The sequence below is a fragment of the Silurus aristotelis genome (genome assembly GCF_946808225.1).
Source record: "Silurus aristotelis genome assembly, chromosome: 7".
Classification (NCBI taxonomy): domain Eukaryota; kingdom Metazoa; phylum Chordata; class Actinopteri; order Siluriformes; family Siluridae; genus Silurus; species Silurus aristotelis.
Window position 1 is genome coordinate 29990398 of NC_139580.1, and position 25885 is coordinate 30016282.

The 25885-nt window shown below is 37.4% G+C and overlaps 1 protein-coding gene across 2 annotated transcripts in view; it reads left to right on the forward strand.

Annotated features, from left to right (window-relative positions):
- Nucleotides 1-2220: 2220 nt before the first annotated feature.
- Nucleotides 2221-25885, forward strand: part of parvg (parvin, gamma) — a 30205-nt gene continuing 6540 nt past the window's right edge. Inside the window, exons 1-11 of one of the 2 annotated variants that reach the window (XM_083546489.1) lie at nt 2221-2428; nt 7857-7914; nt 8099-8163; nt 8239-8341; nt 8441-8590; nt 8952-9067; nt 11123-11178; nt 11293-11312; nt 11415-11473; nt 11557-11625; nt 11912-12013. In XM_083546489.1, coding sequence (XP_083402615.1) covers nt 7866-7914; nt 8099-8163; nt 8239-8341; nt 8441-8590; nt 8952-9067; nt 11123-11178; nt 11293-11312; nt 11415-11473; nt 11557-11625; nt 11912-12013 — 789 coding nt within the window. In that variant the 5' untranslated portion in view covers nt 2221-2428; nt 7857-7865. The remainder of the gene's footprint in view (nt 2429-7856; nt 7915-8098; nt 8164-8238; nt 8342-8440; nt 8591-8951; nt 9068-11122; nt 11179-11292; nt 11313-11414; nt 11474-11556; nt 11626-11911; nt 12014-25885) is intronic. The other variant, XM_083546490.1, reaches the window with a different exon arrangement.

A 25885-nucleotide genomic window follows, 5' to 3' on the forward strand; every position in this document is an offset into this window, starting at 1 on the left:
ACAGTGTGACAGCAGTGAAGTGTGCAGTAGGTACGACAGACTGGTTCAAGGTGAAGGTTGGACTGCATCAAGGATCGGCTCTGAGCCCTTTCCTGTTTGCAGTGGTGATGGACAGGTTGATGGACGAGGTCAGACAGAAGTCTTCCTGGACTATGATGTTTGCAGATGATATTGTGATTTGTGGTGAGAGTAGAGAGCAGGTTGAGAAGAGCCTGGAGAGGTGGAGATATGCGCTGGAGAGAAGGAGAATGAAAGTCAGTAGGAGTAAGACAGAGTACATGTGTGTGAATGAGAGGGAGGGCAGTGGAGGGGTGCAGTTGCAGGGAGAAGAGGTGGAGAAGGTGGAGGAGTTCAGGTACCTGGGGTCAACAGTGCAAAGTAATGGAGAGTGTGTTAGAGAAGTGAAGAAAAGTGTGCAGGCAGGGTGGAGTGGGTGGAGAAGAGTGATAGGAGTGATTTGTGATAGAAGAGTATCTAAAAGAATGAAAGGGAAAGTTTATAGGACTGTGGTGAGACCTGAGATGTTGTATGGATTAGAGACAGTGGCATTGAGTAAAAGGCAGGAGGCGGAGCTGGAGGTAGCAGAGCTGAAGATGTTTTCTTTGAGAGTGATGACGATGGACAGGATACTGAAATGGTCAGCCTGCAGTCCAGATCTTTCACCCATAGAAAACATTTGGCGCATCATAAAGAGGAAGATGCGACAAAGAAGACCTGAGACAGTTGAGCAAATAGAAGCCTGTATTAGACAAGAATGGGACAACATTCCTATTCCTAAACTTGAGCAACTTGTCTCCTCAGTCCCCAGACGTTTGCAGACTGTTATAAAGAAAGGAGGGGACGCCACACAGTGGTAAACATGGCCTTGTCCTAACTTTTTTTAAATGTGTTGATGCCATGAATTTTAAAATTAACTTATTTTTCCCTTAAAAATGATAAATTTTTTCATCTATGTTGTATTCTGAATAAAATATTGAAATTTGAAACTTACACATCATTGCATTCTGTTTTTATTCACAATTTGTACAGTGTCCCAACTTTTTTGGAATTGGGTTTGTATACTGGGAATAAGGTGAGAAGATAACCATGAGAATGGATGTCAGTCTTTCACAGGGCACACACATACACACATACACACATACACACACACACACACACACACACACACACACACACACACACACACACACACACACACACACACACACACACACACAGTATGTAAAGCATAGAGTTAAATAACAGTTTATAGGATGGAACCAGAAAATCCTTAGCAGCACCATGTGTCCGACATCCAGCAGCTCCGTGATGTCATTATGGAGGAGCTGAAGAGGATCCCAGCAACAACATGGGCAGCTCTGGTGAATTTCACACCCAGGAGGATTAAAGCAGTGCTGGGTATCGATGATGCTCACACACAATATACACACTTTGGACACAGTTCTGACATGTTCACTGAGGGTGCACTCACTTTAGTTGGCAGTTATTTAGACAATAAAGGCTGTATGTTGAGTTCTTTTCAGAGGACAGTAAATCTGTACTGTATACAAACTGCACACTAAATATCCAAGTTTCATTATTATAGTATTGTCCCTTAAATGGTTGCTGAAATGTAAGGGGTGCACTCTGTTAGATACTGTGTATAAATGTGATGTCTGTATAAAGATAAGGTGTAAATAAGTCTGTAAACACATGCTTCTTTTATGTTAAGGTGAATTCTGGGCTTCAATCTCTGTTTATTTGGAAGCTAATCTGGTCTTGTCTATTTGCCAGGTAACCATGGTAACCATGGTAACCCCCCTGCCCAAATTACTGCTTCCTCCTTTTCACAAGGAGTCTGATTCTGAACTTAGGGAAAAACAGTGTGAGAGAATGATGATGTTCGTAATGTTTCTCTGAAGGATGGTAAAGAGCAATTAAAAAATGTGTATTATTTTAACCTAAACCTTATCCTAATATCAGAAACAAACCTCTTGTGAAACTGAGCAATGGGGATATTAAAAACAGAAAAAAAAACTGCTTACAACTATTACTGATTCTTATACAGCACTTGAGTTTCAGATATATAGCTGTTTGACTAATCACTTGAAATGTACAAATGTTGGCTTCACACGACTGTAATAAAATGTAATGAACAGCTGAGCTGCTCAGAGTAACAAAGCTGCAGCGTTGTTCAGTTTCCTGCACTGAAACCACATAACTGAAAGAGGAAGCTGTGTTTCTTCACTGCTACTTCCTTACAAAAAGTAGCCTAGAGTTTATTGACAGTAATATTGCTGGAATTTCACAAAACAGGAGGGTTAAACCAGTGACGGTCTTCTGGCTTGACTTTACCTGTCGCAGTGTTGATTTGCAAAGACGTGCCTAAAGGACAAGTGTGAGCAGAGAGCAGGGCCAGAGTTCATGTGCTGCTGATGTGCTGCTGAAGGTAGGCATGTTTATCCGAGTGTGCGTCAAACATGGAGCGAAGGTTTGTGTCAGCTTGAGGCAAAACGATCTGACAACCGTCACCACACGCAAATAAACATTTCTATTTTCACCTGTTTCAGAGTTGTTTTCTCTGTCAGTATCTTGTGTCTCTGATGGTTTGTGTGTGTGTGTGTGTTTGTGTGTGTGTGTGTGTGTCTGTGTGTGTGTGTGTGTGTGTGTGTGTGTGTGTGTATATGACAGAGGATAAAGCGAAAAGTCAAAAACTGCTGCAGCCTGAATCTGTTACTAGACTGTAAATAATTTTCATAGTTTTACCAGTGAAAGAATGTAAAAAAGCGACAGTAAAATACTGTAAATTATAAAACATGTAATTACTGTTTATTTAACAGTTAAATACTGTTAATGGATATACAAGTAAACTTAATACTTTTTGCATTTTTGCTTTTTAAAAACTATTCCCAACATTAGTTGTCTAATATACGCCACGTGACAGAGTCATGTGGACACACAGTTACAGATTTAGATGAAATCCAGTGAATTAAAACAATGAATAAACTAATCCAAAAGCAAAATTAACAGCTTCACTTATTATAGTTCGACTTTATTCCTGTCATATTTCTACAAAAAATTTTTTTTTTAAATTTAACAGGGGTTTATATTTTATTGGAAATGTTTCGTTTGACCACCATTTTTGAGATCAGCGGTTGTTTTAGTTGTGCTAGTGACCCCTGACTGTTTATTATTAGTTTTCTCTGACTGTTATAAGTGTGTATGCAAAGCATATTTGTTATAAAAATCAAGAGTACAAACTATTTGTACAAACATTTACACACAAACCCTTCAGCGATATCGCAAGATTAAGACACACAGACATCAATAATCAGCACATGAAACTCAAGAATGGTGATCAACGAGCTACAATGCATGCTGGGGGCTAAACTGCCAAACTGCCAACATGCATTGCATCATGAATAAATGATCCTCCTGAATCGTCTCAATATTTACTTAATTTGGTTTTATTTAGAAAAAAAAAAACCCTGTTTTAAAAGGTCAAGGTTCAAGAGCAACACTAAAATAAACACTGATCTCCATTCTGGTGACTTTAAATGAAATTACACCTAAAATCTCAATTAGAGCTTTTGTACACATATGACAGAAATAAAGTCACACCAGTTGATAATAAGTGAAGCTGGTAATATGACGGATGTTAAATATTTATGAATTTGTTAAGATGACGAATGTTTTATAATCATCCTCTGCTGAAATCTTGATTTTATCGATGGCTTTGGCTGTAAATTGTGTTTCTTTGCTCTTGTTTCTCCTTCCTTCAGTAATCCTGGCCCTGATCAATCCTCATTTAATTAGTCACTTCATTATCTCATTAACTTCATCAATGCTTCAGAGTTACCGCAACACTGCTGTGTGGACACATAAGTGCTCTTTTAAAACAGGATTTTGCTGTGGGATTGAAGGGTTTTAATGTGTGAAATCAAACAACACACTATGAAATGTATTTATATATTAATATACTGTAAATTAAATTTACAAAAGCAACTCTAAAAAACAAACAAACAGTAGATTACTCCAATACTGCCAGTAAAATCAAGAAACACACTGCGTGCTGCTACTGTCTGCAAGAGATTTGATTTGAATTGATACTTTTATTGATTTTGCATAATTCTTTTTCATATGTTTTTTGTCAAATAAAATACATTCTGAGTACCAATGTGCTTGTCAGGCTGCAGACGCGGAAGCCGATATAGTCCGATCATTGTCCTTTTATTTCAACAACCGTACAACACAAAAACACTCATAAGCCGTTGAAAATAACAAACAAAGACATCCGCTCGATACGCGTTGTCCGCTATGAGTTTGAATGTCCCAAGCATAATCCATAAAGCCTTCGGCAATAAGTAATCCAAGTCGGAAGTGGAATTCGCATATACAGCCGGCGGTCGAGCAGCCACGCGATTGTCCAGCTTGACAATATAACGACCGACAGCCTGTGACTCAAGAACGTGAGTTTATGTAGTCTGATCTTTCATGAGCCACAGCTGTCGGTAATCTTGGGAAGCAGTGTGACTGCTATCGAGGGGGGGCGTGGCAGGGTGGATCTCTGACAGCTACAGACGGGGGCGTGGCAGGGTGAATCCCTGACAGCTACAGAGGGGGGCGTGGCAGGGTGAATCCCTGACAGTACCCCCCCCTCCAGGGGCGACACCTGACGCCCCAAAACACACCTATGCCAGGCGGGCCAGGGCACTCCGAGGAAGGCCTCCTTAGACGCCTGGGAGCAACGGAGGCCTGGTGAGCATCCTCTGCCGAGAGCCGGCATGGGACAACACCTTGCAGGAGGATCCGGAACGGAGCCACGCCCTCGGTGCTGACGGGAGGCTGAGTAAAGCCCCTGGCGGGGATTGGAGCCGGAGCGACCTCCATGGCGGGGAACCGGAACTGGACGCCAACCATGACAATGACCGGGGAGTGGAGGACATCCCGGGCGGAGACCAGAAACCTCGTACCACCCTCTGAGGGACCTGGAGGACCGACGTCGCCGTCAGAGGGACCTGGAGGACCGACGTCGCCTTCTGCGGGCGCCGGGGGCGAAACGGCGCCTTCTGCGGAGCCCGGGGGCGAGACGTCGCCTTCTGCGGGCGCCGGGGGCGAAACGTCGCCTTCTGCGGGCGCCGGGGGCGAAACGGCGCCTTCTGCGGGCGCCGGGGGCGAAACGTCGCCTTCTGCGGGCGCCGGGGGCGAAACGTCGCCTTCTGCGGGCGCCGGGGGCGAAACGTCGCCTTCTGCGGGCGCCGGGGGCGAGCCGTCGCCTTCTGCGGGCGCCGGGGACGAGCCGTCGCCTTCTGCGGGCGCCGGGGACGAGCCGTCGCCTTCTGCGGGCGCCGGGGACGAGCCGTCGCCTTCTGCGGGCGCCGGGGACGAGCCGTCGCCTTCTGCGGGCGCCGGGGACGAGCCGTCGCCTTCTGCGGGACTGTGGGGTGAGCCGTCGCCGTCGGTGGAACCCGGGGGCAGCGGTTCAACTTCCCTTTCGCAGTCCTGGAGCTGGGGTGAGTGCACAGGGAAACCCCTGGGCGTAGGGGCGCTCCTTGGGACCCTTAGGAGCAGATCGGAGCCTACTGAGCAGCCTGGAAATGAGGTGAAGCCTGCCTGGAGATCCACGAGCGGAGAAGGGCTCGCCTGGAGGTCCACGACATCAGTGGAGCTCTCTTTGGGACACTGAAGCGGAGACGAGCTCGTGGGGTCACTCGGAGGCGGAGACGAGCTCTCGGGAGGAGCCTGGAGCGGAGACGTGCCCTCTTGAGGAGGCAGGAGCTGGGCGGAGCGCTCTGGAGGGACCTGGAGCTGGGCGGAGCGCTCTGGAGGGACCTGGAGCTGGGCGGAGCGCTCTGGAGGGACCTGGAGCTGGGCGGAGCGCTCTGGAGGGACCTGGAGCTGGGCGGAGCGCTCTGGAGGGACCTGGAGCTGGGCGGAGCGCTCTGGAGGGACCTGGAGCTGGGCGGAGCGCTCTGGAGGGACCTGGAGCTGGGCGGAGCGCTCTGGAGGGACCTGGAGCTGGGCGGAGCGCTCTGGAGGGACCTGGAGCTGGGCGGAGCGCTCTGGAGGGACCTGGAGCTGGGCGGAGCTCTCTGGAGGGACCTGGAGCTGGGCGGAGCTCTCTGGAGGGACCTGGAGCTGGGCGGAGCTCTCTTGGAGGTCCTGGGGCAGAGCCAAGCTTTCCGTGGGTGAGATGTCACCTTGGAAGGGGCTCTGGGATGGGGCGTCGTCTGGAGAGGGACTCGGAGGAGTCACTTCGCCTTCTGTGACCGGAGGTGTCGGCGCGGCGCTCTCGTGACGACTCTGTGGCGGCGCGGCGCTCTCGTGACGACTCTGTGGCGGCGCGGCGCTCTCGTGACGACTCTGTGGCGGCGCGGCGCTCTCGTGACGACTCTGTGGCGGCGCGGCGCTCTCGTGAAGACTCTGTGGCGGCGCGGCGCTCTCGTGAAGACTCTGTGGCGGCGCGGCGCTCTCGTGAAGACTCTGTGGCGGCGTGGCGCTCTCGTGAAGACTCTGTGGCGGCGCGGCGCTCTCGTGAAGACTCTGTGGCGGCGCGGCGCTCTCGTGAAGACTCATGGGAGATCCGGCATGGAGCCGCGTGCTCTTAAGAACCTTGGAATGGAGCAACTTCCTCCTCAAGGGGACTGTAGTGGAGATCCACCACCTCTATCCCCAACTTCCCCAGAAGCAGCCCGCTGAATTCGGCGAGTGAGCCGAATTTGCCCCCTTTGGCGCTCCATAGTGAGCTGGCTTTGGCAAGAACTTCACCAGACAGGAGGGAAATACAGAGGGCAATCTTGGCTCGTTCGGAAGGAAACCGGGAAATGTTAACAGCCACATACTCGCCGATGCCTTGCAGAAATCCGCCCAATTCGTCTTTTTTCCCCGAGTAACGAGCCGGTAATCCCCTCGCGCTCTCTGAGGGGCGTGGCGCAGCCGCGCTCTCATGATCCGGCTTCTGTGGATCTGAACCGCGAGAAGCGGCACTGAGCTTCCGGAGGAAATCCGAAGCCGGGTTCAGCTGCCGATCCGTTGCGGTCGGAATCGCGGAATGGCGAATCCGCGTTCGGTATAGGTCGGTCGTTCTGTCAGGCTGCAGACGCGGAAGCCGATATAGTCCGATCATTGTCCTTTTATTTCAACAACCGTACAACACAAAAACACTCATAAGCCGTTGAAAACAACAAAGACATCCGCTCGATACGCGTTGTCCGCTATGAGTTCGAATGTCCCAAGCATAATCCATAAAGCCTTCGGCAATGAGTAATCCAAGTCGGAAGTGGAATTCGCATATACAGCCGGCGGTCGAGCAGCCACGCGATTGTCCAGCTTGACAATATAACGACCGACAGCCTGTGACTCAAGAACGTGAGTTTAAGTAGTCTGTTCTTTCATGAGCCACAGCTGTCGGTAATCTTGGAAAGCAGCGTGACTGCTATCGAGGGGGGCGTGGCAGGGTGGATCTCTGACAGCTACAGACGGGGGCGTGGCAGGGTGAATCCCTGACAGCTACAGAGGGGGGCGTGGCAGGGTGAATCCCTGACAGTGCTCACATCACTTAAATATTAGAAATATTAGTTTACAAAGAAATGGCCAATTTAAGTGCAGTTGGTTTCTGCAAACAAAATGAGTTAACTTGAGCTGACAGTATTTTACTGTTAATTTACAGGACAATTTCTTACACTTGCATTCCATTCCATCAAGTGATCATTTTCGGCTGACTTCATTTAGCTGTCTTGTGTTTTGGGGCTGCTGATGAAACAGTCATTTTTTATATAATAACTTTATATAACCCGTGAGCTCGGTTTTAATTTTGTTCTTACTACACAGCAGTGAATGTTTACTTATTCAGTTTATTTATGTGTAATTAATCACAGAAACATCAAATGGATAATGCGGTACAATCTGTGCAGGGTAATGAGGGCGCTTACCAAGGTGAGTGATTTACCTTTAATAAGCTGCTACCTTTTTAATATGAGTGAACATCACAGAGCCCCATGTCTGCGTTTTCATCTTCTGTGTCTTTAAATAAAACTAAAGAAAACATGAAAAGCCTTTTTTTTGTAGGGTGCTGAAATGTAAAATGTGACGCAATACTGAGTTTTATTTCATATGGCAGGAGAAAGGAGAAACATCATCCAGCCTTCATCTTTTAATGATCCCAAACTACTGAAGCTTAAAGAGGTGAGATCCTGAGTAGATTGTTCTACATTTCCTACATAATTATGTCTGTATCTGACCTCTCTATCTGGACCACAGGTTCTGGTGGATTGGATTAACAGTACTCTGAAGTCAGAGCACATTGTGATAAAGTCTCTGGAGGAAGACATCTATGATGGACTTGTGATTCATCACCTACTGAGTAAAAAACTCATTTATTTTTAAATGCAACAGTTATTATAGAAACATTGTTCTAGATTTCTGTTACAATTTTTTATTCTTTTTTTTTTTTTTACCTCAGGCAAGTTAGGTGGCATTCACTTAGAGGTTGAGGAAATCGCAGTAAGCACCATTGCTCAGATGTACAAACTAGACCTAATTCTGCAAGCCCTCAACCAGGAGCTAGGGCTTGGTCCTGAAGCAGATAGTACCGCTAAATGGAGTGCCAAACGTGAGTCCCATTGTTTTTAACTATATCTGCTTTGTGAAATTTATGCTAGTGCCATTAACACATTCTATTAACTGTAAATGTAAGTGTAACTGCAGTGTTAACACACTTACTGATACAATTATTCACAAACTGACACTTTTTTTTACTGTAAACTGGCAGGGCAGGTGATTAGCTGAGTAAACGGTTTAATAGATTCGCTCAAGGACCCTCAAGAGGATTTGCAATTGACAACTTTTCACTCATCATAGAAAGAAAAGGAGTGACCAGATGTTGCCTTATTCATTCAATGAGTCAAAAGATGTTGATTATTAAACAGTCTAAAATGCTTGAATTTGTGGTTAAGACTCTCTCTGTTGTTAAGTAATCCACAGTCGAGACCTGCTGGCGACTCTTCATCTGCTAGTGGCCATGGTGAAGCGCTATCAGCCTGACCTGGCCCTTCCCTCAAATGTTAGTGTGGAGGTTGCCCTGTTCGAGGTACATTTTTAAATATGATCTGTGAATGGATTTTGAATATAAAATGTAGAGGAATACATGAAATATAAGGTCATGTGGAATGGCATGTTTAAAAAGCACTTCAGATCAGGTGTCCACAAATGTTTACATACAGTGCATGTGTATACTGCATATAAACATCTGCCAAAATTATTTATGTTCTCCAGCACAATCCTATTTTTAACTGCACATGAACCTCAATAAATGCAATAAAATCTAATCTAATGTAATAACACAAAAGAAATAATGTATATAATAATAATAATAATAATAATAATAATAATAATAATAATAATAATAATAATAATAATAATAATAATAATAATAAATTACTGAGCAACTCAAGAACTATGAGAATGGATTTGGAATAAATATGGCTCAGGACCACAGGATGCATTTAATCACCTGTACACCAGAACAATGATTAACTGTATTGAATGTTCGTTCGGTGCCACCCAAACGAGGATGGCTTCTCTTCTGAACGTGGTTCCACTCAAGGTTTCTTCCTCATACTATCTCAGGGAGTTTTTTATAAGGAACAAACTTGTAACTGCTTTATCTGTGTTTATCTGTGTTATGATGTCCATTGTTAAAAACAATATACAAATAGTACATTGTGAATATGTTTGAATAAAAGTAAACTCCCACTGGGGGCTCACCACCTGCAGGAGGGACCGTAAGGGACGGTGCTGTGAGGATTGGGCAGCAGTCGAAGGCGGGGGCCTGCTTAGACTGCTGCCCCCGCGACCCGGATTACGGATAAGTGGGAGAAAATGAATGAATGAATGAAACTCCCACTGGATTTCCACTGGATTTACAAAAGTTTGCAAAAAAAATAGATTTTCCTTGGGCTTATGTGTGATGAATCATGAATCGACTGATCATGTCATGAACTAGGCGAAGGTTGAAAAATAAGACGAAACTATTTTAACAAACTACTACCCAAATAAAATAGTAATGAATTATAATATATAATTGTAATATTAAGTCAATATTTAACTTACAGCTACGAGCAAACAAACCAGCCATCTTCTGTCTAGACTGCTTCATTTCCTTTGTTCTACTTAAAAAAAATGAATGGCAATTAATTAATAATATTTTTTTTAATGATATTCTTTATGGTATTCTTTATCTCCAACATACTTAACTTGTCATTTTGATTGAGATTCCAAAGTCCTTCTATGAATCACAGTCAGAATAAGCAATCCTCAAGGGATCAAATCCTCTTATGCACAAATTTACACAAACTACAATCTTTTAAGGGGGAGTGGTGGCTCCAGCGGTTAAGGCGCTGGGTTGCCGATCGGAAGGTCTGGGGTTCAAGCCCCGGTATCGCCAAGCTGCCACTCTTGGGCCCTTGAGCAAGGCCCTTAACCCTCTATCCTCCGGGGATCCCTTACGAGGGAAATATCAAGGTCCGTGACGTCGCCGTGACGTGGGGCCGCCTTCCCGTGGGCTCACCACCTGCAGGAGGGACCATAAGGGACGGTGCTGTGAGGATTGGGCAGCAGTCGAAGGCAGGGTTCTGCTTAGACTGCTGCCCCCGCGACCCGAATTAAAAAACGGATAAGCGGGAGAAAATGAATGAACAATCTTTTAATAAATATCAAATATCTAGTGTAAATGCTTGTACACTTATTTATAAATGAAATCTCTTCATATGAAGACTCTATGCTTCCGATGTTCTAATGTACAGTAGCACAAAATGTAGCAACTACTAATCGTAAAAAAAAAAAAAAAAAAAATACCAAATCGGTGAGTTTCTGATCATTTGTCCTTCAATGCTTTATAACTGCATTTTACCATCAAGCTGATTTTATAGATGTGTGTAGAGCAGCAGGATTAGTATATGTTGTATGAAGTGTAGTAACAGCTTTATGTTTATTCACACCACTATGAAGTGCTTTAAGTTACTAAATAAAAACTTTTATTTTGCACTTGACAATAAGGAACGGTTGTTGGACCTTCAGTATTTCCAATTGGAAATTAATTAATTAATCACGACATTCTCTGTTGATTATTATGCATTTGATAAAGGTAAACAAAGGAGACGTCAAATCTGGCAAGCAGATCGAATACATTACTTTGCAAAGGTATAAATAATTATTAAATAAAATTTTAATTAATCAATATACATGATACATCCAAAGAAATAGTTTTTTGTTTCATATTAACACTAATATTATCATATTATTCTGTGTCTCCAGTGACAATTCTGAAGGTAAAAGTAAGTTGACATTTTATTTAGAACTTTTATTCCGTTCATTTTTTGTGGTTAAAGCATTAGTAAAGTGCATCCCCAAGAATACCTTTATTTTTCAATTAATAGATGACCCCATAGATGAGCTGCTCAAACTGGACTCATACAAAATCTCCACAGTCAAAAAGGTATTAAAAAATGCTCTTGTAATACACGTACAATTCGTGTAAAATAAACTGCTGATGTATTTAACCTTTATCCACATCTACAGGCCCTCTTGCACTTCATCAATAAGAACATGTCTCCATTAAGGTTGCAGGTGTCTGAAATCGAGAAACAGGTGAATCAATGCACCTGATTTTTCCCCAAAGAAAAACAGGGTGCATAATAATTCAAATAATTCTAAAGATTTACTACTTTGCTTATAATACATTTAGATTTTTTTTTTATATCTTAGTGTATATATTGCATGCATGTTTTATTTTAATTTCACTGGATTACAGTTTAGCTGTAGTAAACTGGTAAAATAGATAAAGACAACAGTAAAGTATGTGTACATTTCCACTTGCCTTAGGAACATGCAGTGGTGTATATAATGATTGTAAAATGATATTGCTGTAAATCAGTTTGCAGACGGTGTGATCCTGCTTTTGCTGATCGGTGAGTTGGAGGGTTTCTTCATTCCCCTCTACGAGTTCCACCTTTCTCCTGCCAGCCACTCAGAGAGGGTAAAAACACTGTTTTAAATATAAATTTTTTTATGTGTTCTTGAAAAATCACAAAAGCATTGTCCTCATGTACTCAGAACAATAAGCTAGACAAGATAGGACAAAACAGCAAGCTGAGACTGAATGAAAGGAATATTGCTCTCTGTTTTTACAGAACAACTGAGAGTTACAGATGACTAACTCCTTGTATTTACTGCCCTCCTGAGCCACAATTATTGTGCAGCCACATCGTACTTACTTTTTACTATAAAAGAACATTAGGATTCAAACTCAATTGGTAAAATCGCTAAATTCATGTTATGTAGTGAAAAACTGGTAACAATCTCACTAAATTAACACATCTATAAACACGTCTATAAACACGTCTATAAGCACGTCTATTAACACGTCTATAAGCACGTCTATAAGCACGTCTATAAGCACGTCTATAAACACGTCTATAAGCACGTCTATAAACACGTCTATAAGCACGTCTATAAACACGTCTATAAGCACGTCTATAAACACGGCTATAAACACGTCTATAGGCACGTCTATAAACACGTCTATAACACGTCTATAAACACAACTATAAACACGTCTATAAACTCGTCTATAAACACGTCAATAAAGTCGTCTATAAGCACGTCTATAAACACGTCTATAAACACGTCTTTAAACACGTCTATAAGCACGTCTATAAGCACGTCTATAAGCACGTCTATAAACACGTCTATAAGCACGTCTATAAACACGTCTATAAGCACGTCTATAAACACGTCTATAAGCACGTCTATAAACACGTCTATAAACACGTCTATAGGCACGTCTATAAACACGTCTATAACACGTCTATAAACACAACTAATAAACACGTCTATAAACTCGTCTATAAACACGTCAATAAAGTCGTCTATAAGCACGTCTATAAACACGTCTATAAACACGTCTTTAAACACGTCTATAAGCACGTCTATAATCACGTCTACAACATGTCTATAAACTCGTCTATAAACTCGTCTATAAACTCGTCTATAAACACGTCTATAAACACGTCTATAAACTCGTCTATGAACACGTCTATGAACACGTCTTTAAACTCGTCTATAAACACGTCTATAAACACGTCTATAAACTCGTCTAAGAACACGTCTATAAACACGTCTATAAACACATCTATAAACACGTCTATAAACTCGTCTATAAACACGTCTATAAACACATCTATAAACACATCTATTAACACATCTATTAACTCGTCTATAAACACGTCTTTAAACACAACTATAAACACATCTATAAACCCGTCTTTAAACACGTCTATAAACACGTCTATAAACACGTCTATAAACACAACTATAAACAAGTCTATAAGCACGTCGATAAACACGTCTATAAACACGTCTATAAACTCGTCTATAAACACGTCTATAAACACGTCTATAAACACGTCTATAAACTCGTCTATAAACACGTCTATAAAGACGTCTATAAACACATCTATAAACAAATCTATAAACACGTCTATAAACACGTCTATAAACACGCCTATAAACTCGTCTATAAACACGTCTATAAACACGTCTATAAACACGTCTATAAACACATCTATAAACACGTCTATTAAGTCATATATAAAATCGTCTATAAAGACATCTATAAACACATCTATAAACACATCTATAAACACGTCTATAAACACGTCTATAAACTCATCTATAAACACGTCTATAAACACGTCTATGAACACATCTATAAACACATCGATAAACACGTCTATTAAGTCATATATAAAATCGTCTATAAAGACATCTATAAACACATCTATAAACACATCTATAAACACGTCTATAAACACGTCTATAAACTCATCTATAAACACGTCTATAAACACGTCTATAAACACATCTATAAACACATCGATAAACACGTCTATTAAGTCATATATAAAATCGTCTATAAAGACATCTATAAACACATCTATAAACACATCTATAAACACGTCTATAAACACATCTATAAACACGTCTATAAACACGTCTATAAACTCATCTATAAATTCGTCTATAAACTCGTCTATAAACACGTCTATAAACACATCTATAAACACGTCTATAAACACGTCTATAAACACGTCTATTAAGTCATATATAAAATCGTCTATAAACACATCTGAAAAATCGTCTGTAAACACGTCTATAAAAACGTCTATAAACTCGTCTAAAAACACGTCTATAAACACGTCTATTAACACATCTATAAACTCGTCTATAAACACGTCTATAAACACGTCTATAAACTCGTCTATAAACACGTCTATCAACACGTCTATAAACACATCTATAAACTCGTTTATAAACTCGTCTATAAACACATCTATAAACTCGTCTATAAACACGTCTAAAAAACACGTCTATAAACACGTCTATTAACTCGTCAATAAACACGTCTATAAACTCATCTATAAACACGTCTATAAACACGTCTATTAACATGTCTATAAACTCATCTATAAACACATCTATAAACTCGTCTATAAACACGTCTCTAAACACATCTATAAACTCATTAATAAACTCGTTTATAAACACATCTATAAACTCGTCTATAAACACATCTATAAACTCGTCTATAAACACGTCTATAAACACGTCTATAAACTCGTTTATAAACTCGTCTATAAACACGTCTATAAACTCGTCTATAAACACGTCTATAAACACGTCTATAAACACGGCTATGAACTCGTTTATAAACTCGTCTATAAACACGTCTATAAACTCGTCTATAAACACGTCTATAAACTCGTCTATAAACACATCTATAAACTCGTCTATGAACTCATCTATAAACACGTCTATAAACACATCTATAAACACGTCTATAAACACGTCTATAAACTCGTCTAAGAACACGTCTATAAACACGTCTATAAACACATCTATAAACACGTCTATAAACTCGTCTATAAACACGTCTATAAACACATCTATAAACACATCTATTAACACATCTATTAACTCGTCTATAAACACGTCTATAGGCACGTCTATAAACACGTCTATAACACGTCTATAAACACAACTAATAAACACGTCTATAAACTCGTCTATAAACACGTCAATAAAGTCGTCTATAAGCACGTCTATAAACACGTCTATAAACACGTCTTTAAACACGTCTATAAGCACGTCTATAATCACGTCTACAACATGTCTATAAACTCGTCTATAAACTCGTCTATAAACACGTCTATAAACACGACTATAAACAAGTCTATAAGCACGTCGATAAACACGTCTATAAACACGTCTATAAACTCGTCTATAAACACGTCTATAAACACGTCTATAAACACGTCTATAAACTCGTCTATAAACACGTCTATAAAGACGTCTATAAACACATCTATAAACAAATCTATAAACACGTCTATAAACACGTCTATAAACACGCCTATAAACTCGTCTATAAACACGTCTATAAACACGTCTATAAACACGTCTATAAACACATCTATAAACACGTCTATTAAGTCATATATAAAATCGTCTATAAAGACATCTATAAACACATCTATAAACACATCTATAAACACGTCTATAAACACGTCTATAAACTCATCTATAAACACGTCTATAAACACGTCTATGAACACATCTATAAACACATCGATAAACACGTCTATTAAGTCATATATAAAATCGTCTATAAAGACATCTATAAACACATCTATAAACACATCTATAAACACGTCTATAAACACGTCTATAAACTCATCTATAAACACGTCTATAAACACGTCTATAAACACATCTATAAACACATCGATAAACACGTCTATTAAGTCATATATAAAATCGTCTATAAAGACATCTATAAACACATCTATAAACACATCTATAAACACGTCTATAAACACATCTATAAACACGTCTATAAACACGTCTATAAACTCATCTATAAATTCGTCTATAAACTCGTCTATAAACACGTCTATAAACACATCTATAAACACGTCTATAAACACGTCTATAAACACGTCTATTAAGTCATATATAAAATCGTCTATAAACACATCTGAAAAATCGTCTGTAAACACGTCTATAAAAACGTCTATAAACTCGTCTAAAAACACGTCTATAAACACGTCTATTAACACATCTATAAACTCGTCTATAAACACGTCTATAAACACGTCTATAAACTCGTCTATAAACACGTCTATCAACACGTCTATAAACACATCTATAAACTCGTTTATAAACTCGTCTATAAACACATCTATAAACTCGTCTATAAACACGTCTAAAAAACACGTCTATAAACACGTCTATTAACTCGTCAATAAACACGTCTATAAACTCATCTATAAACACGTCTATAAACACGTCTATTAACATGTCTATAAACTCATCTATAAACACATCTATAAACTCGTCTATAAACACCTCTCTAAACACATCTATAAACTCATTAATAAACTCGTTTATAAACACATCTATAAACTCGTTTATAAACTCGTCTATAAACACATCTATAAACTCGTCTATAAACACGTCTATAAACACGTCTATAAACTCGTTTATAAACTCGTCTATAAACACGTCTATAAACTCGTCTATAAACACGTCTATAAACACGTCTATAAACACGGCTATGAACTCGTTTATAAACTCGTCTATAAACACGTCTATAAACTCGTCTATAAACACGTCTATAAACTCGTCTATAAACACATCTATAAACTCGTCTATGAACTCATCTATAAACACGTCTATAAACACATCTATAAACACGTCTATAAACACGTCTATAAACACGTCTATTAAGTCATATATAAAATCGTCTATAAACACATCTATAAACACATCTGAAAAATCGTCTGTAAACACGTCTATAAAAACGTCTATAAACTCGTCTAAAAACACGTCTATAAACACGTCTATTAACACATCTATAAACTCGTCTATAAACACGTCTATAAACACGTCTATAAACTCGTCTATAAACACGTCTATCAACACGTCTATAAACACATCTATAAACTCGTTTATAAACTCGTCTATAAACACATCTATAAACTCGTTTATAAACACGTCTAAAAAACACGTCTATAAACACGTCTATTAACTCGTCAATAAACACGTCTATAAACTCATCTATAAACACGTCTATAAACACGTCTATTAACATGTCTATAAACTCATCTATAAACACGTCTATAAACTCGTCTATAAACACGTCTCTAAACACATCTATAAACTCATTAATAAACTCGTTTATAAACACGTCTATAAACTCGTTTATAAACTCGTCTATAAACACATCTATAAACTCGTCTATAAACACGTCTATAAACACGTCTATAAACTCCTTTATAAACTCGTCTATAAACACGTCTATAAACTCGTCTATAAACACGTCTATAAACACGTCTATAAACTCGTTTATAAACTCGTCTATAAACACGTCTATAAACTCGTCTATAAACACGTCTATAAACTCGTCTATAAACACGTCTATAAACTCGTCTATGAACTCGTCTATAAACACGTCTATAAACACATCTATAAACACATCTATAAACTCGTTTATAAGCTCGTCTAAAAAAAACTTCTATAAACACATCTATAAACTCGTCTATAAACACGTCTATAAACACGTCTATAAACTCGTCTATTAACCCGTCTATAAACACGTCTATTAACACATCTATAAACTCGTCTATAAACACGTCTATAAACACGTCTACAAACTCGTCTATAAACACGTCTATAAACACATCTATAAACTCGTTTATAAACTCGTCTATAAACACATCTATAAACTCGTCTATAAACACGTCTATAAACATGTCTATAAACTTGTCTATTAACTCGTCTATAAACATGTCTATAAACACGTCTATTAACACATCTATAAACTCGTCTATAAACACGTCTATTAACTCGTCTATAAATACGTCTATAAACACAACTATAAACAAGTCTATAAGCACGTCGATAAACACGTCTATAAACACGTCTATAAACTCGTCTATAAACACGTCTATAAACACGTCTATAAACACGTCTATAAACTCGTCTATAAACATGTCTATAAAGACGTCTATAAACACATCTATAAACAAATCTATAAACACGTCTATAAACACGTCTATAAACACGCCTATAAACTCGTCTATAAACACGTCTATAAACACGTCTATAAACACGTCTATAAACACATCTATAAACACATCGATAAACACGTCTATTAAGTCATATATAAAATCGTCTATAAAGACATCTATAAACACATCTATAAACACATCTATAAACACGTCTATAAACACGTCTATAAACTCATCTATAAACACATCTATAAACACGTCTATAAACACGTCTATAAACACGTCTATAAACACGTCTATAAACTCATCTATAAATTCGTCTATAAACTCGTCTATAAACACGTCTATAAACACATCTATAAACACGTCTATAAACACGTCTTTAAACACGTCTATTAAGTCATATATAAAATCGTCTATAAACACATCTATAAACACATCTGAAAAATCGTCTGTAAACACGTCTATAAAAACGTCTATAAACTCGTCTAAAAACACGTCTATAAACACGTCTATTAACACATCTATAAACTCGTCTATAAACACGTCTATAAACACGTCTATAAACTCGTCTATAAACACGTCTATCAACACGTCTATAAACACATCTATAAACTCGTTTATAAACTCGTCTATAAACAAATCTATAAACTCGTCTATAAACACGTCTATAAACACGTCTATAAACACGTCTATTAACTCGTCAATAAACACGTCTATAAACTCATCTATAAACACGTCTATAAACACGTCTATTAACATGTCTATAAACTCATCTATAAACACGTCTATAAACTCGTCTATAAACACGTCTCTAAACACATCTATAAACTCATTAATAAACTCGTTTATAAACACATCTATAAACTCGTTTATAAACTCGTCTATAAACACATCTATAAACTCGTCTATAAACACGTCTATAAACACGTCTATAAACTCGTTTATAAACTCGTCTATAAACACGTCTATAAACTCGTCTATAAACACGTCTATAAACTCGTCTATAAACACATCTATAAACTCGTCTATGAACTCGTCTATAAACACGTCTATAAACACATCTATAAACACGTCTATAAACACCTCTATAAACACGTCTATTAAGTCATATATAAAATCGTCTATAAACACATCTATAAACACATCTGAAAAATCGTCTGTAAACACGTCTATAAAAACGTCTATAAACTCGTCTATAAACACGTCTCTAAACACATCTATAAACTCATTAATAAACTCGTTTATAAACACATCTATAAACTCGTTTATAAACTCGTCTATAAACACATCTATAAACTCGTCTATAAACACGTCTATAAACACGTCTATAAACTCGTTTATAAACTCGTCTATAAACACGTCTATAAACTCGTCTATAAACACGTCTATAAACACGTCTATAAACACGTCTATAAACTCGTTTATAAAACTCGTCTATAAACACGTCTATAAACTCGTCTATAAACACGTCTATAAACTCGTCTATAAACACGTCTATAAACTCGTCTATGAACTCGTCTATAAACACGTCTATAAACACATCTATAAACACGTCTATAAACACATCTATAAACACATCTATAAACTCGTTTATAAACACATCTATAAACTCGTTTATAAACTCGTCTATAAACACGTCTATAAACTCGTCTATAAACACGTCTATAAACACGTCTATAAACTCGTTTATAAACTCGTCTATAAACACGTCTATAAACTCGTCTATAAACACGTCTATAAAGACGTCTATAAACACGTCTATAAACTCGTTTATAAACTCGTCTATAAACACGTCTATAAACTCGTCTATAAACACGTCTATAAACTCGTCTATAAACATGTCTATAAACTCGTCTATGAACTCGTCTATAAACACGTCTATAAACACATCTATAAACACGTCTATAAACACATCTATAAACTCGTTTATAAGCTCGTCTAAAAAAAAACTTCTATAAACACATCTATAAACTCGTCTATAAACACGTCTATAAACACGTCTATAAACTCGTCTATTAACCCGTCTATAAACACGTCTATTAACACATCTATAAACTCGTCTATAAACACGTCTATAAACACGTCTACAAACTCGTCTATAAACACGTCTATAAACACATCTATAAACTCGTTTATAAACTCGTCTATAAACACATCTATAAACTCGTCTATAAACACGTCTATAAACATGTCTATAAACTCGTCTATAAACACGTCTATAAACTCGTCTATAAACACGTCTATTAACACGTCTATAACCTCATCTATAAACTCGTCTATAAACACGTCTATAAACACGTCTATAAACATGTCTAAAAACACGTCTATTAACATGTCTATAAACTCGTCTATAAACACGTCCATAAACACATCTATAAACTCATTTTTAAACTCGTCTATAAACACATCTATAAACTCGTTTATAAACTCGTCTATAAACACATCTATAAACACGTCTAAAAACACGTCTATTAACACGTCTATAAACTCGTCTATAAACTCGTCTATAAACACGTCTATAAACACATCTATAAACTCGTTTATAAACTCGTCTATAAACACATCTATAAACTCGTTTATAAACTCGTCTATAAACACATCTATAAACTCGTCTATAAACACGTCTATAAACACGTCTATAAACTCGTTTATAAAATCGTCTATAAACACGTCTATAAACTCGTCTATAAACACATCTATAAACACGTCTATAAACACATCTATAAACTCGTTTATAAACTCGTCTATAAACACGTCTATGAACTCGTCTATAAACACGTCTATAAACTCGTCTATAAACACGTCTATAAACTCGTCTATAAACACGTCTATAAACACGTCTATAAACACGTCTATAAACACATCTATTAACTCGTTTATAAACTCGTCTATAAACACGTCTATAAACACGTCTATAAACTCGTCTATAAACACGTCTATAAACACGTCTATAAACTCGTCTATAAACACGTCTATAAACACGTCTATTACCACATCTATAAACTCGTCTATAAACACGTCTATAAACACGTCTACAAACTCGTCTATAAACACGTCTATAAACACGTCTATAAACAGATCTATAAACTCGTTTATAAACTCGTCTATAAACACGTCTATAAACTCGTCTATAAACACGTCTATAAACACGTCTATAAACTCGTCTATAAACGCGTCTATAAACTCGTCTATAAACGCGTCTATTAACACGTCTATAAACGCGTCTATAAACGCGTCTATAAACACGTCAATAAACTCGTCTATAAACGCGTCTATAAACACGTCTATAAACACGCCTATAAACTCGTTTATAAGCTCGTCTATAAACACGTCTATAAACACGTCTATAAACACGTCTATTAACTCGTCAATAAACACGTTTATAAACTCGTCTATAAACACATCTATAAACTCGTCTATAAACACGTCTATAAACATGTCTATAAACTCGTCTATAAACACGTCTATAAACTCGTCTATAAACACGTCTATTAACACGTCTATAAACTCGTCTATAAACACGTCTATAAACACGTCTATAAACTCGTCTATAAACACGTCTATAAACACGTCTATAAACTCGTTTATAAACTCGTCTATAAACACGTCTATAAACACGTCTATAAACTCGTCTATAAACTAGTCTATAAACAAATCTATAAACTCGTCTATAAACACGTCTATAAACTCGTCTATAAACTCGTCTATAAACACGTCTATAAACACGTCTATAAACACGTCTATAAACACATCTATAAACACGTCTATAAACACATCTATAAACACGTCTATAAACACATCTATAAACACATCTATAAACTCGTTTATAAACACATCTATAAACTCGTTTATAAACTCGTCTATAAACACGTCTATAAACTCGTCTATAAACACGTCTATAAACACGTCTATAAACTCGTTTATAAACTCGTCTATAAACACGTCTATAAACTCGTCTATAAACACGTCTATAAAGACGTCTATAAACACGTCTATAAACTCGTTTATAAACTCGTCTATAAACACGTCTATAAACTCGTCTATAAACACGTCTATAAACTCGTCTATAAACACGTCTATAAACTCGTCTATGAACTCGTCTATAAACACGTCTATAAACACATCTATAAACACGTCTATAAACACATCTATAAACTCGTTTATAAGCTCGTCTAAAAAAAAACTTCTATAAACACATCTATAAACTCGTCTATAAACACGTCTATAAACACGTCTATAAACTCGTCTATTAACCCGTCTATAAACACGTCTATTAACACATCTATAAACTCGTCTATAAACACGTCTATAAACACGTCTACAAACTCGTCTATAAACACGTCTATAAACACATCTATAAACTCGTTTATAAACTCGTCTATAAACACATCTATAAACTCGTCTATAAACACGTCTATAAACATGTCTATAAACTCGTCTATAAACACGTCTATAAACTCGTCTATAAACACGTCTATTAACACGTCTATAACCTCATCTATAAACTCGTCTATAAACACGTCTATAAACACGTCTATAAATATGTCTAAAAACACGTCTATTAACATGTCTATAAACTCGTCTATAAACACGTCCATAAACACATCTATAAACTCATTTTTAAACTCGTCTATAAACACATCTATAAACTCGTTTATAAACTCGTCTATAAACACATCTATAAACACGTCTAAAAACACGTCTATTAACACGTCTATAAACTCGTCTATAAACTCGTCTATAAACACGTCTATAAACACATCTATAAACTCGTTTATAAACTCGTCTATAAACACATCTATAAACTCGTTTATAAACTCGTCTATAAACACATCTATAAACTCGTCTATAAACACGTCTATAAACACGTCTATAAACTCGTTTATAAAATCGTCTATAAACACGTCTATAAACTCGTCTATAAACACATCTATAAACACGTCTATAAACACATCTATAAACTCGTTTATAAACTCGTCTATAAACACGTCTATGAACTCGTCTATAAACACGTCTATAAACTCGTCTATAAACACGTCTATAAACTCGTCTATAAACACGTCTATAAACACGTCTATAAACACGTCTATAAACACATCTATTAACTCGTTTATAAACTCGTCTATAAACACGTCTATAAACACGTCTATAAACTCGTCTATAAACACGTCTATAAACACGTCTATAAACTCGTCTATAAACACGTCTATAAACACGTCTATTACCACATCTATAAACTCGTCTATAAACACGTCTATAAACACGTCTACAAACTCGTCTATAAACACGTCTATAAACACGTCTATAAACACATCTATAAACTCGTTTATAAACTCGTCTATAAACACGTCTATAAACTCGTCTATAAACACGTCTATAAACACGTCTATAAACTCGTCTATAAACGCGTCTATAAACTCGTCTATAAACGCGTCTATTAACACGTCTATAAACGCGTCTATAAACGCGTCTATAAACACGTCAATAAACTCGTCTATAAACGCGTCTATAAACACGTCTATAAACACGCCTATAAACTCGTTTATAAGCTCGTCTATAAACACGTCTATAAACACGTCTATAAACACGTCTATTAACTCGTCAATAAACACGTTTATAAACTCGTCTATAAACACATCTATAAACTCGTCTATAAACACGTCTATAAACATGTCTATAAACTCGTCTATAAACACGTCTATAAACTCGTCTATAAACACGTCTATTAACACGTCTATAAACTCGTCTATAAACACGTCTATAAACACGTCTATAAACTCGTCTATAAACACGTCTATAAACACGTCTATAAACTCGTTTATAAACTCGTCTATAAACACGTCTATAAACACGTCTATAAACTCGTCTATAAACTAGTCTATAAACAAATCTATAAACTCGTCTATAAACACGTCTATAAACTCGTCTATAAACTCGTCTATAAACACGTCTATAAACACGTCTATAAACACGTCTATAAACACATCTATAAACTCGTTTATAAACTCGTCTATAAACACGTCTATAAACTCGTCTATAAACACGTCTATAAACACGTCTATTAACTCGTCTATAAACATGTCTATAAACACGTCTATTAACACATCTATAAACTCGTCTATAAACACGTCTATTAACTCGTCTATAAATACGTCTATAAATACGTCTATTAACACGTCTATAAACTCGTCTGTAAACTCGTCTATAAACACGTTTATAAACTCATCTATAAACACGTCTATAAACACGTCTATAAACACGTCTATAAACTCGTTTATAAACACGTCTATAAACACATCTATAAACTCGTTTATAAACTCGTCTAAACTCGTCTATAAAAACGTCTACAAACTCGTCTATAAACACGTCTATAAACACGTCTATAAACACGTCTATAAACTCGTCTATAAACACGTCTATAAACACGTCTATTAACTCGTCTATAAACACGTCTATAAACACGTCTATTAACACGTCTTTAAACTCGTCTGTAAACTCGTCTATAAACACGTCTATAAACACGTCTATAAACACATCTATAAACTCGTTTATAAAAACGTCTATAAACACATCTATAAACTCGTTTATAAACACGTCTATAAACACATCTATAAACTCCTCTATAAACACGTCTATAAACACGTCTATAAACACGTCTATAAACTCGTCTATAAACACGTCTATTAACACGTCTATAAACTCGTCTGTAAACTCGTCTATAAACACGTTTATAAACTCGTCTATAAACACGTCTATAAACACGTCTATAAACACATCTATAAACTCGTTTATAAACACGTCTATAAACACATCTATAAACTCGTTTATAAACTCGTCTAAACTCGTCTATAAGCACGTCTATAAACTCGTCTATAAACACGTCTATAAACACGTCTATAAACTCGTCTATAAACACGTCTATAAACACGTCTATTAACTCGTCTATAAACACGTCTATAAACACGTCTATTAACACGTCTATAAACTCGTCTATTAACACGTCTATAAACTCGTCTGTAAACTCGTCTATAAACACGTTTATAAACTCATCTATAAACACGTCTATAAACACGTCTATAAACACATCTATAAACTCGTTTATAAACACGTCTATCAACACATCTATAAACTCGTTTATAAACTCGTCTATAAACACGTCTATAAACTCGTCTATAAACACGTCTATAAACACGTCTATAAACACGTCTATAAACTCGTTTATAAACTCGTCTATAAACACGTCTATAAACTCGTCTATAAACACGTCTATAAACTCGTCTATAAACACGTCTATAAACTCGTCTATGAACTCGTCTATAAACACGTCTATAAACACATCTATAAACACGTCTATAAACACATCTATAAACTCGTTTATAAGCTCGTCTAAAAAAAAACTTCTATAAACACATCTATAAACTCGTCTATAAACACGTCTATAAACACTTCTATAAACTCGTCTATTAACCCGTCTATAAACACGTCTATTAACACATCTATAAACTCATCTATAAACACGTCTATAAACACGTCTACAAACTCGTCTATAAACACGTCTATAAACACATCTATAAACTCGTTTATAAACTCGTCTATAAACACATCTATAAACTCGTCTATAAACACGTCTATAAACATGTCTATAAACTTGTCTATAAACACGTCTATAAACTCGTCTATAAACACGTCTATTAACACGTCTATAAACTCATCTATAAACTCGTCTATAAACACGTCTATAAACACGTCTATAAACATGTCTAAAAACACGTCTA